Here is a 12,524-nt window from a genome sequence, read left to right as displayed (position 1 = left end):
CCTCTGTCCTCCTCTGTCCCAATAAAGGCCACGCCGCCGCCGCGGCCCGCCCACGGAGGCGCCACGGAGGCCCCGCCTCCTCCTCCTCCTCCTCCCCCGACTTTGGCCGCCAGGCCGCCCCCCACCACCACCACCACCACCGCCGAGTTATCGCCGCCATGCCAATGTAAACCCCGCTTTCGTATTACCTGTCTGTGTGGACTGGCATCAGGGAACAGTATGTCAACGCAGTTCCATACACACACCAACCCGACAGTAGACGTATTAGAGAGACCTGAGGATGTTGTATAGTCGAGTGGAATGGCCGTAGTTTGCAGTGGTTTTCAACCCTTTTTTATATATTCTTTTATCCCACGATTTTGTAACCCATTTTTCACCCTTGTGTCAATTATCTAATGTGATCCCGGGCTCTACACACCCTCCACCAACCTAGTCCCCATATATGGGGGACATGGGGAGAGCAACGGACTTGAACTCATGCTTCCTTCATGCCTGAGTGTCCAAGTTGCTCCTTTTACACCTGACAGGGGGGGGGGGTTTCCCTGGTTGGACGTAGCGCGGAATACGTTATTCCAACCAGTTCCTTTCCCCCCTCCATCAGGGGAAACGAACAATTGACCCTTTTGCAGTGTCAAGGGTCTATTGTTCATTTGAGTGTCAAGGGTCTATTGTTCATTTGGCATTTTGAGCCACGGATCCACCATCTGATGAGATTCTGAGCCTCTCCCCGGACACCCAGACTATAGAATATGTCGGATAAGATTCTGTCCACAATTCCATAATACTGTATTGATGTGGTATAGAATTCTTCTATATACATTCGCTTATTGTGTAAACCTCTTGTAAATTTAAAGTAATGCCAGGCTCGGCATGCGATGTTTTATAATAATACTTATAAGTGGGACCGCCGGGCCCACTGGTTGAGAACCACTGCAAGAATTATAGCCACTGCAAGAAATATTCATCTTTTAACTTGTCATTTTCAAATGTGGACTTATAGCCTCAAAGTTATTTTCTTCTCTCCTTTTTGAGACCCGAGTTCAAAACATTCACTTTGAAAGAATATATATATATTCAAAGATTTGCACCACATTTTTTTTTAACGATTCTTCAAAAATAGCAGACCTATACAAGCTCGTAGCGCGCCACTCGGTGGCACGCTACGAGCTTGATTTTTCAATAGCTAAATTATAACATGATGTTCAAACCTCCAACTCAACGTCTCTCGCGTTAAAAACAGGGCGACAACAGCGTTTGCTTGTTTCGACGCTTGATTTGAGAATGTCTAGCGGAGCGAAAAAAACATAATCTCCCCCCCCCCCCATTGGCCCAGCTGCAGTGTGTTTTCTCTGCCATTTATTTTCAGACAAATTAAATGTCACAGTCGAATGCTATATATATATATATATATATTAAAAAATGACACGCGGGAGGTGGAAATATTCTTGCAGGGCCGTAGCTGAAGAGGTGGCTGTCTGCAGTAGACGTAGTAATAGTAGTAGTAGTAGTAATAGTAGTAGTAGTAATAGTAGTAGTAGTAGTAGTAGTAGTAGCACGAGGCCTCGTTAGTTAGACCTCTGTCCACACTCGTAGTGTTGCTGTAGCTGTCAAATCGGGTTAAGGGGTTTGTTTAAATGTATACTCTTGCTGCTTGCTGATTGGTTGGTTGTGATTGCGGGTTTAGAGCACTAACATGGAGTGTGTAGTTCCAATCAGGGATGAACTAGCTGCACCTGGTGTAGGCTACCACTACTTGCACCCTTTTGGTATTGGTCTCTCTCTCTCTCTCTCTCACTCTCTCTTTCTCTCTCTCTCTCTTTCTCTCCCCCCCTCCCTCTCTCTCCCCCTCTCTCTCTCTCTCTCTCTCTCTCTCTCTGTCTCTCTCTCTCTCTCTAATATATCTCAATCCACTGAGCCTCTTGGGAGAAGTCCTGCTCTGATGCTTTTTTGCAATTCATCCCCGAGTGAAAAACATAAACCTCACCTCAATAACAAAACTGGGGGAAAAAAGCCTAATGTATAGTAAAAAAAAAGAAAAAAAGCTAAATCAAATCTGCTGTTTTAATGGCCCACATTAAGTGTAACATGTTACTGTCGACGTACTCCACTGACACGGCTGCCTCCCACGAGAGCTGACGGAGGAGAGATTAGAATATACAGTAGGACAGTTGTCTGACTAACCTCAACTACAGACAGTGGGCTGACACCTAGTGGCCACTGTGAGCCATAGCAGGAGATTTTTTTTTACAAAAAACCTCGACAACCATGAAATGAAATGCACCACCTCCTCCTCCTCGGCACACACATAATGGCACAATTTGCATTCCGTTTAAATGCGACATTGTTATTTAACAAAAGAGCATATTATACTACCGCGCTACCCTTCACGAATGGCTTCTCTGTTGGTGTTTTTGTTTAACAAAGGCCCGGGAGTATAGAAAGGACCCGTGTAAATGTTACACAACATTTGCAAGTCGAGTTTGAAGTATTAATGCGTCTCCACGTACTTTCCATTTAATGAACATTGCAATTTGGCTTTTAATGTACCGTAGTTGAGTAAACTACGTGTTTTTTATGTTGCAAACATTCACAAAGAAATGAATTCAACCAAATGTGTGTCTACTTTGAAATGCCATATGCTATACAGTAGCTCCTATGGGTTATTTATGTTTTGACTCGGCATGTTGAAATGATGTGGGGGGAAAGCTAACAAAAACGCTACTTTGGGCTACTTTAAAGCGGCCAGGTGTAGGTAATTTACCCATTTGAAAATCACTGCTGCGTCCGTATGTAAAATGTCTGTGCTACTCTCCTAATACAAGCCGTTCAAACTCTCCGTTCAGAAATAATACGCCTGGGGGAAACATAGTTTTACAAAATGAATGTTCAGAATACATTCCGTATCGGTTTTTTTTTATGGACAAAATGTCCATAAACTCAATGTACTTAACTACAGTAGCCTATTGTTGACAATGGACAATGACAATGATTGAGGTTTTAAACCATTGCCGAGTCACAACTTGTATTCAATTAGTCTGGCAGCACAGGCTTGTGGGGTGGGAAATTGATAGTGTTTTTTTATTGCCCTAAAATATTGTCTATATACATACATTCATGAATCCACTTGCTGACCGGCTGTCGGAATTGGACAATTTCTTGTATAGGGGTTTCTTGTGACCCTACCATTATAATGCATACATGTCAAACTTCCCTTATTTAACCCATTCTGACCTGAGATCAGATTCATACGAGGTTTCCACTGGACACACACTGGTCTGATTAACCCATTCTGACATCAGATCAGATTCTAAAAATGTCAGTCGTTCCTTAGATTTTTCAAAAATAGCAGACCTACAAGCTCATAGCGCGCCACTCGGTGGCGCGCTATGAGCTTGTAGATCTGCTATTTTTCAATAGCTAAAGCATAACATGATGCCGACACCAAAATGGGTTCCCGGTCAGAATGGGTTAAGTAGCATGTGACATGTCAAACTATAAAGGGTTTTCTTCATTCTGAATCCATTCCAATCATTAGTTTTGCACACAAAAAAACCCCACTCCTTTAGGCTAAACATGGCCATATAGCCGTCATGACAAAATGTGATTAGGTCAGCACATTCTGGGCACAATCATGGAAACCCCCTACTTTGACATGCCGACAGCCGGTCAGCAAGTGGATTCATGAATGTATGTATGTACGTATCGTATTATAGACAATATTTTAGGCCAATAAAAAAAAAGACTATATACCAAATTTCCCACTTTAAACAAAAGAAGCCTGTCGGCTGCCTTGACTATATTTATTCTTTACCTATACATGCTTTCTTTAATCACACTTTTAATTGGGGACAGCTTGGGGACTTCTAGATTGGCAGGCCCGCTGCATGGTGTGCTGTCAATTAGCACAACGACGGTGACAGATTAGGCTGCGTTATTCACTGTGTGTCTTGAATGTCACACTAGTGTTTCTGTGACAAGTTAATCAACTCCAGCTTCTCCTCAACCTCCAGCTCCGGGGAATGCCATACCGCTATAAGGTTATTCTTGTCGTGGCTTCATTCAAATTAAGGCAATTTTTGCCTCCACCTGGCTGTTCCAGATGTCTAATCGGATGCCATTTAACCCGTTTTTTGGACTGAGGTGGATAAAAAAAAAAGGCTTCTAAATCCTAATAGTTTTCTGGAAAAAACCCATGTTTCTATGTCAGTTGTGCTCAACCTTAACACCAAGAATTATCTCTATTGGGCCACGGACCCCCATTTCGAAAATATGTAGTTCCAGGGACCCCCCCCCCCCCCCAGAAGCCAATATTTTAGTTAAAAATGTTCGCTCTGAAATATATATTCAAAGATTTGCGGCACATTTTCACGACTTTTCAAAAATAGCAGACCTATACAAGCTCGTAGCGCACCACTCGGTGGCGCGCTATGAGCTTGTAGATCTGCTAATTTTCCAATAGCTAAAGTATAACATAATGCTTAGAGCACCAAAAGGGGGTTCCCGCCTGCCAAGAATGGGTTAAAACCAGCTTGGCATCCTCTCTGGTTGTATAAGCACACTTGCATGGGCTTCCATGTGCGGGGCAAAAGCCGCTCGTATATAGCAGGTTATCTCTTCCTGGTTTTTAGCTAGGAAGAAATAAAGAGGAAGGTGCACGGAGGTGTGGCCCGGTCTCCTGCATGCGGGAGGTTTGCACACATGCTCATTATAAACAGTGTAAACTCTCCCTCCCTCTCTCTCTCTCTCCCTCTCAATCAGCTCCCCTTTCTCCCTCTCTCCGCTCCTCCTCCTCCGGTCTTATCTGTTGTATAAGGCAGCAGATTTTGCCCACATCATTTTTACAGAATATAATTGGATTATATATTATTATTGCGAATGCACTGAGCACTTACTATGAGACCTAGCAGATCATGTCTGTCTGTCTGTCTGTGTGTCTGTGTGTCTGTCCCGCTATCCAAATATGGAGTGTGTTGCATCAGCAATCACTCAGCTCCATATATGGGCACAAAAGGGGCCAGGTCCACTCAGCTCCATATATGGGCACAAAAGGGGCCAGGTCCACTCAGCTCCATATATGGGCACAAAAGGGGCCAGGTCCACTCAGCTCCATATATGGGCACAAAAGGGGCCAGGTCCACTCAGCTCCATATATGGGCACAAAAGGGGCCAGGTCCACTCAGCTCCATATATGGGCACAAAAGGGGCCAGGTCCACTCAGCTCCATATATGGGCACAAAAGGGGCCAGGTCCACTCAGCTCCATATATGGGCACAAAAGGGGCCAGGTCCACTCAGCTCCATATATGGGCACAAAAGGGGCCAGGTCCACTCAGCTCCATATATGGGCACAAAAGGGGCCAGGTCCACTCAGCTCCATATATGGGCACAAAAGGGGCCAGGTCCACTCAGCTCCATATATGGGCACAAAAGGGGCCAGGTCCACTCAGCTCCATATATGGGCACAAAAGGGGCCAGGTCCACTCAGCTCCATATATGGGCACAAAAGGGGCACCATATAAGGAGTCCCCAAAGCAGCTATACGTCCAATACCCAAATTATGTACGAGCTGCGTTCGCTTCCTGCGTTTGCGCGTCTTACTCGTATATATCTCCTGCTATGTCGCTGCACAGAAGGAGGCCGACAACTAATAATAGATAGAAACCCCTGTTCGTTTTATTATATTGCTTCGTGAAAGTGCCACGGTGTCAAATCACGACTAATGTCTCATTGTTATTCTCTCTTCTCTCTCTCTCTCTCTCTCTCTCTCTCTCTCTCTCTGTCTCTGTCTCTGTCTGTCTGTCTGTCTGTCTGTCTGTCTGTCTGTCTGTCTGTCTGTCTGTCTCTCTCTCTCTCTCTCTCTCTCTCTCTCTGTCTCTCTCTCTCTCTCTCTCTCAGAGGGTTTTTTCTACAGGCTGTCGTTTGAGGTGGACGACGAGGACTCTGAGTTGACGGAGGCGGAGGTGGAGCAGGCGGTGGTTCAGTGGGTGAGACGTGTACCACGCTTACAGACCACTGTTTTTCCCCCAAAAAAAAAACAGCGGGTCGGGACCATAGAGTATTAACTCGTTTAAGCCACGACGTCGGGAAAAAAAAAATGTCTTCAAAATCCCGACGGCTTTCTGAAAAACCTCATGTTTCTGTATCAGTGGTGCTCAATATTTCATGTCAAGGACCCCAAAAATTATATGTAATAGGCCTCCGCCCCCCCAGAGGCAAAGATTTGAGTTAAAATATTCACTCTGTAATAATATATATTCAACGATTTGAGGCACATTTTCACAAGTATAGCAGACCTGTCAACCAGGATCTAAATTTCTCAATAGAAGAGCAGGGAGACTCCAGCCACATTGTGTGCAATCAGTCACCAGTGAAAAACCAGCCATAATTATGCCTTCACTAAATCCCACCCCAAAAAAAGCGATTGTCCAATTGCCCAATCCAAATATAGTTTAGCAACAGTTGCTTTGCAGGTCAAGCTTTCTTCGCTTGCTAACGTGCCTATTGGACAATAAGGATGGGTTGGGGAGGGACTTAATGAAGGGCTAATGCCATAATGTAATGATTATTCTTATTATATATATATATATATATATTTTGCAGTTGAACCAGACGTTCCAGAACTGGACCCACGCTGTCCATGTGGACTTCATCAGGTGAGAAACTGTTTTTTCTTTTTATACTGACTACTGAATACTTTCCTTGTGGATTGTGAGAGGGTCTATATAGCGTGACGTACAGCCATTTTTGAATGTTTTTATAATTTTTTGTGGTTTTCGCCTTTATTTTTTATTTTATTTTTATAGAGGGACCTATTGGGGGAGGGGGGGGGGGGTCGGCGTGACATGCAGTAAAGGCCGTCGGGATTGGGAGTCGAACCTGCGGCACACTGCCAGACTGGATTATAGGCAGGCTGGCAGGCAGAAGCTCTCAATGGTCTTAACCATAATACAACTAAATACAATAACTATACACACATTTCACTTGAATTGGATTTCAATACTTTAATAAAATAAATAAACAATAATATATATATTATATATTTTTATTATATAATATAGACAGGCAGGAACAACAAACCCAAACTTCCTTTTCCCTCAAACCGATGTTTCTCAATAAAAGCTGCGGGGTTAAACGAGAGCTTTTATTGTTATTCTTCGGGTTTGAGGGAAAAGGAAGTTCGTGTGTTTGTGTTGTCCCTGCCTTGTCGACTATACAAAACAATACTACGACATGACGTATAACGATATATCATCCGCTCCCGAACCGGATCATAATATACCGAAATGAAACAGAGACCAGGCTTTCCTCCGAGGTGGTGGAAAAGCCTGCCCACACTAGCCCAACGGTAAAGTCCGCCTCTGCCAGCCAAGGTGCATGGACGGACCGCTGAGCCACGGCCCAGCCATATAGGCCGAAAAAGTGGCTTTTTGTGTCCGATCTGTATATATATAGGTCGGGAGAGGCTTAATGTCGGTACTCAAGCCGGTAACACGCGGGATGTCTGTCCCCCGTAAAACAAAGTGCTAGAGACCCTTGGGAAGATGATGGTGTCTTGATTTGATAAAAGGTTGAAAACCACTAGCTTTATAATGAAGTAACTAATAAAGTAATTATAGTAATCTATCTGTGCTTCCGCCCCATCCTCTCCGCTATAGTGTCCAGCCAGGCCTCGTGGACAGGAGCATCAGCACCAGGTTCGTTTCATGTCTTATACTATACCGTATACCGCCAGTGGCGGGGGAGGGGGGGAAGTACACATCCATCAAAGCATGTGTTCAGACACAAGGGAGGTGTCAGACACAAGGCAAGTGTCTTGAACGCAGCCTCAGTAAGCAGACACAAGTCAGGTGTCAGACACAAGGCGAGTGTCTTGAATGCAGCCTCAGTAAGCAGACACAAGTCAGGTGTCAGACACAAGGCAAGTGTCTTGAATTCAGCCTCAGTAAGCAGACACAAGTCAGGTGTCAGACACAAGGCGAGTGTCTTGAATGCAGCCTCAGTAAGCAGACACAAGTCAGGTGTCAGACACAAGGCAAGTGTCTTGAATGCAGCCTCAGTAAGCAGACACAAGTCAGGTGTCAGACACAAGGCGAGTGTCTTGAATGCAGCCTCAGTAAGCAGACACAAGTCAGGTGTCAGACACAAGGCAAGTGTCTTGAATGCAGCCTCAGTAAGCAGACACAAGTCAGGTGTCAGACACAAGGCAAGTGTCTTGAATGCAGCCTCAGTAAGCAGACACAAGTCAGGTGTCAGACACAAGGCGAGTGTCTTGAATGCAGCCTTAGTAAGCAGACACAAGTCAGGTGTCAGACACAAGGCGAGTGTCTTGAACGCAGCCTCAGTAAGGGCATTATGTCGACCTCCGCCCGCTCACCTCCGCCCCCCACCCCCTCCTGGTGCTGTGGCGGCCATATTGGATCCTATAAAACACAATATAAACAATGTGAGAGGGCTGTGGGGTCCTTATTGGACACTGGGCTTGCACTTCCTTCCTGGAATGCAATGTTCCATAATGCTTTGGTGCACTGCTCCTCCTCGTGGACAGGGGCATGAGGGCTGTCTTAATCAGAGCCGAGTATAAGACATATTTACGACAGCTCCGTTCAATTAATTGGGGGGCCAGTCCAACAGTGGCTTTTCTACAATAGACTTCAATTGGCGAAGAGCATATATAGCAAACAGTGACCGGTCCGTCTTGGACCGGAAGTTGGCAGAAATGCATTGGACTGCAGGCAACAGTTTCCTCTCTTTAATGAACTTAAATCCCTTTTTTATTTTAGATAGTTTTTTTTTTAGTAATACGACATAAACATTACAGAGACTTTAATTGTTATACCGTATACGATACTTTAAAACAGTTGTCACGTTGCACACATGCCAAAAAATGTGCTCTTATTTGCCGCTCCCTCATTGGAAACAATGTATAGTTCCAGCTTGTCCCAGTTCAGGCTGTGCATGAACGGAGCTCGAGCGCTCAGTTTTCTGCCCCCTCAATGTCGTGACTCTGTCTTGCTCTATGGCTCCGGTCTTACTGAGACAACATGTAATATTATATTTGACCAATTCATCTCTTCCTCTCCTCTCCCCCCCCCCCCCCCCCCCCTTCCCCTCCCCCTCCGTATATATAGCTATACGTGCCAGGCTCTGCTAGTGGACAGATTCACCACCAATGAGAGCTTGGGGGAGGCGGCCGTGTCGTCCAGGCTGTCCAATAGCGAGGCGTCCATGAGCGCGGGGCTGCTCGTTCACTACAGCTCCATCGACGTCCAGTCCATAGGTAAAAAAATAAAAAAGCCCAGTGTTGTTGTTTTTGGCAGCACATTTAGATTTTTAGTTTTAGTCATATCTTGAATAGTTTTCATTTAGTCACCTTTTTTAGTCACCTGGAATGTTTTAGCGTTTGTCTAGGTAGTTTTAGTCGACTAAATATCATACGATTTTAGTCGACCGGATCTACGGTTGATTTAGTCGACTGAAATGTAATTTTGGCGGGGCCTCGATGCCGTCGCGAATGACTGTTTTTACACTTGCTGAAAATATAGCCGATCTACAAGGTCTGCTATTTTTGAAAAATCGAAGAACGACTGACTTTTTTAGAATCTGATCTCAGGTCAGAATGGGTTAATCAGACCAGTGTGTGTCCAGTGGAAACCTCGTATGAATCTGATCTCAGGTCAGAATGGGATAAATGAAAATGCCACTCCTTTCCATGCCACATATAGCCTAGCCCCCTTAGATAGCATTTCATGTCGACTTAGATAGTATTTTAGACAGACCTATAGCTCGTTTACGTAGACTGCACTATAATTGCATGTGTGTGTGTGTCTGTGTGTGTGTGTGTGGGTGTGTGTGTGTGTGTGTGTGCGTGCACTACAGAGCACTGTCCGCAGGAGAGCCCACTGCACTACCGCTGGCCTGAGACCAGACCGACGGTCACCCAATACCTGCCCTGTTTCCCCAACAAGGAGCACACAGCCAGCAGGACCTGGTAACACACACACACACACACACACACACACACACACTTCGATTTCTTATCCGAGTCCACATTTATAAAAGACATTATCAAGGGCACAGATATTTTCAGTTGCTTCCGATGTACTATCGCACTCCAAACATCACGTGTCTCAGTGCTTGAGTCCAAACAAGCCCTAAATGTACAGAATATAGGCAACGCATGGACTTATTCACAGCAAACATTGGTCACTTCAGTCTGTCATATTACCAACACCGAAAGTAAATCGTGGGTATACAAAAAAGCACCTTCTCCTCCAAATAGACCGGCTGCCTATAATGGAGGAGATTGAACAGTATGTCGCAAGCTGCTTCGCCTTACACTTGGACAGCCCTATAATCCTCAAGCCTCTGACCACACACACACACACACACACACACGCACTTTGAGGGGTGTTCCAAATTGGCCCCTTGCGGTGTGTATTGTGTCGAGTTACGGGCCGACAGTGCCCCCCCCCCCCCCCCCCCCCCTTCTTCTTCGTTTTTATTTTGACTCGACAAAAAGAACGACATGATGAATTATACTTTAATCTAGTGACTGGAAGCAGAAAGTATTCATGACCATTTGTATTATACGGTAATACAGTCTAGGTGAACTTGGGCCCGAATACATGGACCTCTATGGAGCTATGGGGTTTTTTTTGGGCCCAATGACAGCAGCGCCACAACAGGCCAATTATATGAACTTTCAGGAAGTCAGGATTTCCTACTGGCTTCAGACCTTATAGAGTATATATGAATAGAGACGGCACCCAGAGGAAACCCTGAGGCGAAATGGACATAGTGGCCGAATTTTGGTATTGCAGCGTGGGCCCCCAAACACATGATCCGTTGACTATCATTGTGAGCGTTCACGACGGCAAAAAAAAAAAAAACCCTCCAATGACAGTCCCTCAGTCAAATGTAGTCACAAAAAATATATAATTTTCGGCAAAAACAACGAAACTATGGGGTGGTGCGTGCACGGCAAAACAAGTTTGGCGGACCGCTGGTCTAAGACAAGGTGCCCCTGAGGATCTCATTTGCGGAGGCCTTATTGTTCTGCGTGCCAAACGCCGGCGGGATAAATCCCCACATTAATCATTGACAAAGCAAACAAAACAAATTGTGTGCGCGTTCCAGTCACACCTTTTATGCCAAGGTCCCCTTGGGCCCGGCCTGCAGCAAGATATATGCTGCATGGGCCCAATTTATAACTTCCAAGTAAAATTAGCAAACAGAAACCTGTTGTCTGTGATTTAACTGGGAGAGCTTTGAGTCGATTTTTTGTTATATAAAACTCGTCCGACTTTTCAACATCTACCCATTTAGACCGAGGCCGATTCTAAAAAAAAAAAAAAAAAAAAATCCTGACAGTGTTCTGTCAGTTGGTGCTCAACAATTTTCATGCCAAAGACCCCCAGAATTATCTGTATTTGGCCGCGGACCCCCCCCCCCCCCCCCATCTGAAAATATCCTCCGTTTTAGAGTTAAAAACGTTTGCTCTGAAATAAATATATATATTCAAGGATTTGCGCCGTCATTTATGATTTTTTCCAAAAAATAGCAGATCTACAAGCTCATAGCCACCGCATAATGCTTAACCCATTCTGACCTGAGATCAGATTCATACGAGGTTTCCACTGGACACACACTGGTCTGATGAACCCATTCTGACCTCAGATCAGATTCTAAAAATGTCAGTCGTTCTTCGAATTTTTCAAAAATAGCAGACCTACAAGCTCATAGCGCGCCACTCGGTGGCGCGCTATGAGCTTGTAGATCTGCTATTTTTCAATAGCTAAAGCATAACATGATGCTAACACCAAAACGGGTGCCCGGTCAGAATGGGTTAAAGTAATAGCGAAATAGGCAGTGAATCAGGCAAAAACCAGCGAGAAGAAGAAGAATAACGACACAGAGATATATATATATATATTATTTTTTTTAAATCAACTAAAAGCTACGGTGAAGAAATATAGATATGGCCTTTAATTCCTTCTTTGCGTGGGCCTTGTTTAGGAGTGAGGATTCTTAAAAGGACACGGCAGACTAACGAGCTGAAAGTTATTGGCCACAGCTGGGAGAGGGTCATGTTTCAATAAGTCTTCATCAGTATGAAGTGCTGTTGAATATTCAGAGCTTTAACACCCGCTGCATAACTCCAACAGGGAGGTTTTTTACAACCTCAGTGCAGACAGTGGTGGAAAAAAAGCACTACCATTTTTCCTTAACTCGCTTAAGACCGGAGGACAAAATGTCTTCTATAAATCCTGACAGTTTTCAGAAAAATCCCCATGTTTCAGTTGTTCTCAAACCTTTTCATGTCAAGGACCCCCAAAATTCTAATTGGCCTGCCGACCCCTCATCTGAAAATATATGTCGTTCCAGGGACCCTCCCATGCAGAGGCAAAGATTAGTTGAAAAACGTTCGCTCTCAAAGAATATATATTCAAAGATTTGCGCCACATTTTCGCGATTTTTTCTAAAATAGCAGACCTACGAGCTCGTAGCGGGGCATTCGAGTGCCGC

General features: G+C 44.7%; 1 protein-coding gene across 1 annotated transcript in view; it reads left to right on the top strand.

Moving 5' to 3' along the window:
- Nucleotides 1-12,524, top strand: part of adgrg6 (adhesion G protein-coupled receptor G6) — a gene marked incomplete at its 5' end in the record, with an annotated part of 194,307 nt that overhangs the window by 142,030 nt on the left and 39,753 nt on the right. The window contains 6 exons of the mRNA XM_080791316.1: nucleotides 5,895-5,983; nucleotides 6,600-6,652; nucleotides 7,655-7,693; nucleotides 9,128-9,276; nucleotides 9,876-9,987; nucleotides 11,136-11,154. Of these exons, the coding sequence (XP_080647442.1) occupies nucleotides 5,895-5,983; nucleotides 6,600-6,652; nucleotides 7,655-7,693; nucleotides 9,128-9,276; nucleotides 9,876-9,987; nucleotides 11,136-11,154 (461 nt within the window). The remainder of the gene's footprint in view (nucleotides 1-5,894; nucleotides 5,984-6,599; nucleotides 6,653-7,654; nucleotides 7,694-9,127; nucleotides 9,277-9,875; nucleotides 9,988-11,135; nucleotides 11,155-12,524) is intronic.

Source organism: Protomyctophum bolini, assembly GCF_963924005.1.
Source record: "Protomyctophum bolini genome assembly, chromosome: 19".
Lineage (NCBI taxonomy): Eukaryota > Metazoa > Chordata > Actinopteri > Myctophiformes > Myctophidae > Protomyctophum > Protomyctophum bolini.
Note: the sequence above shows the minus strand (reverse complement) of the source record. Positions and strands in the feature narration are given on the sequence as shown.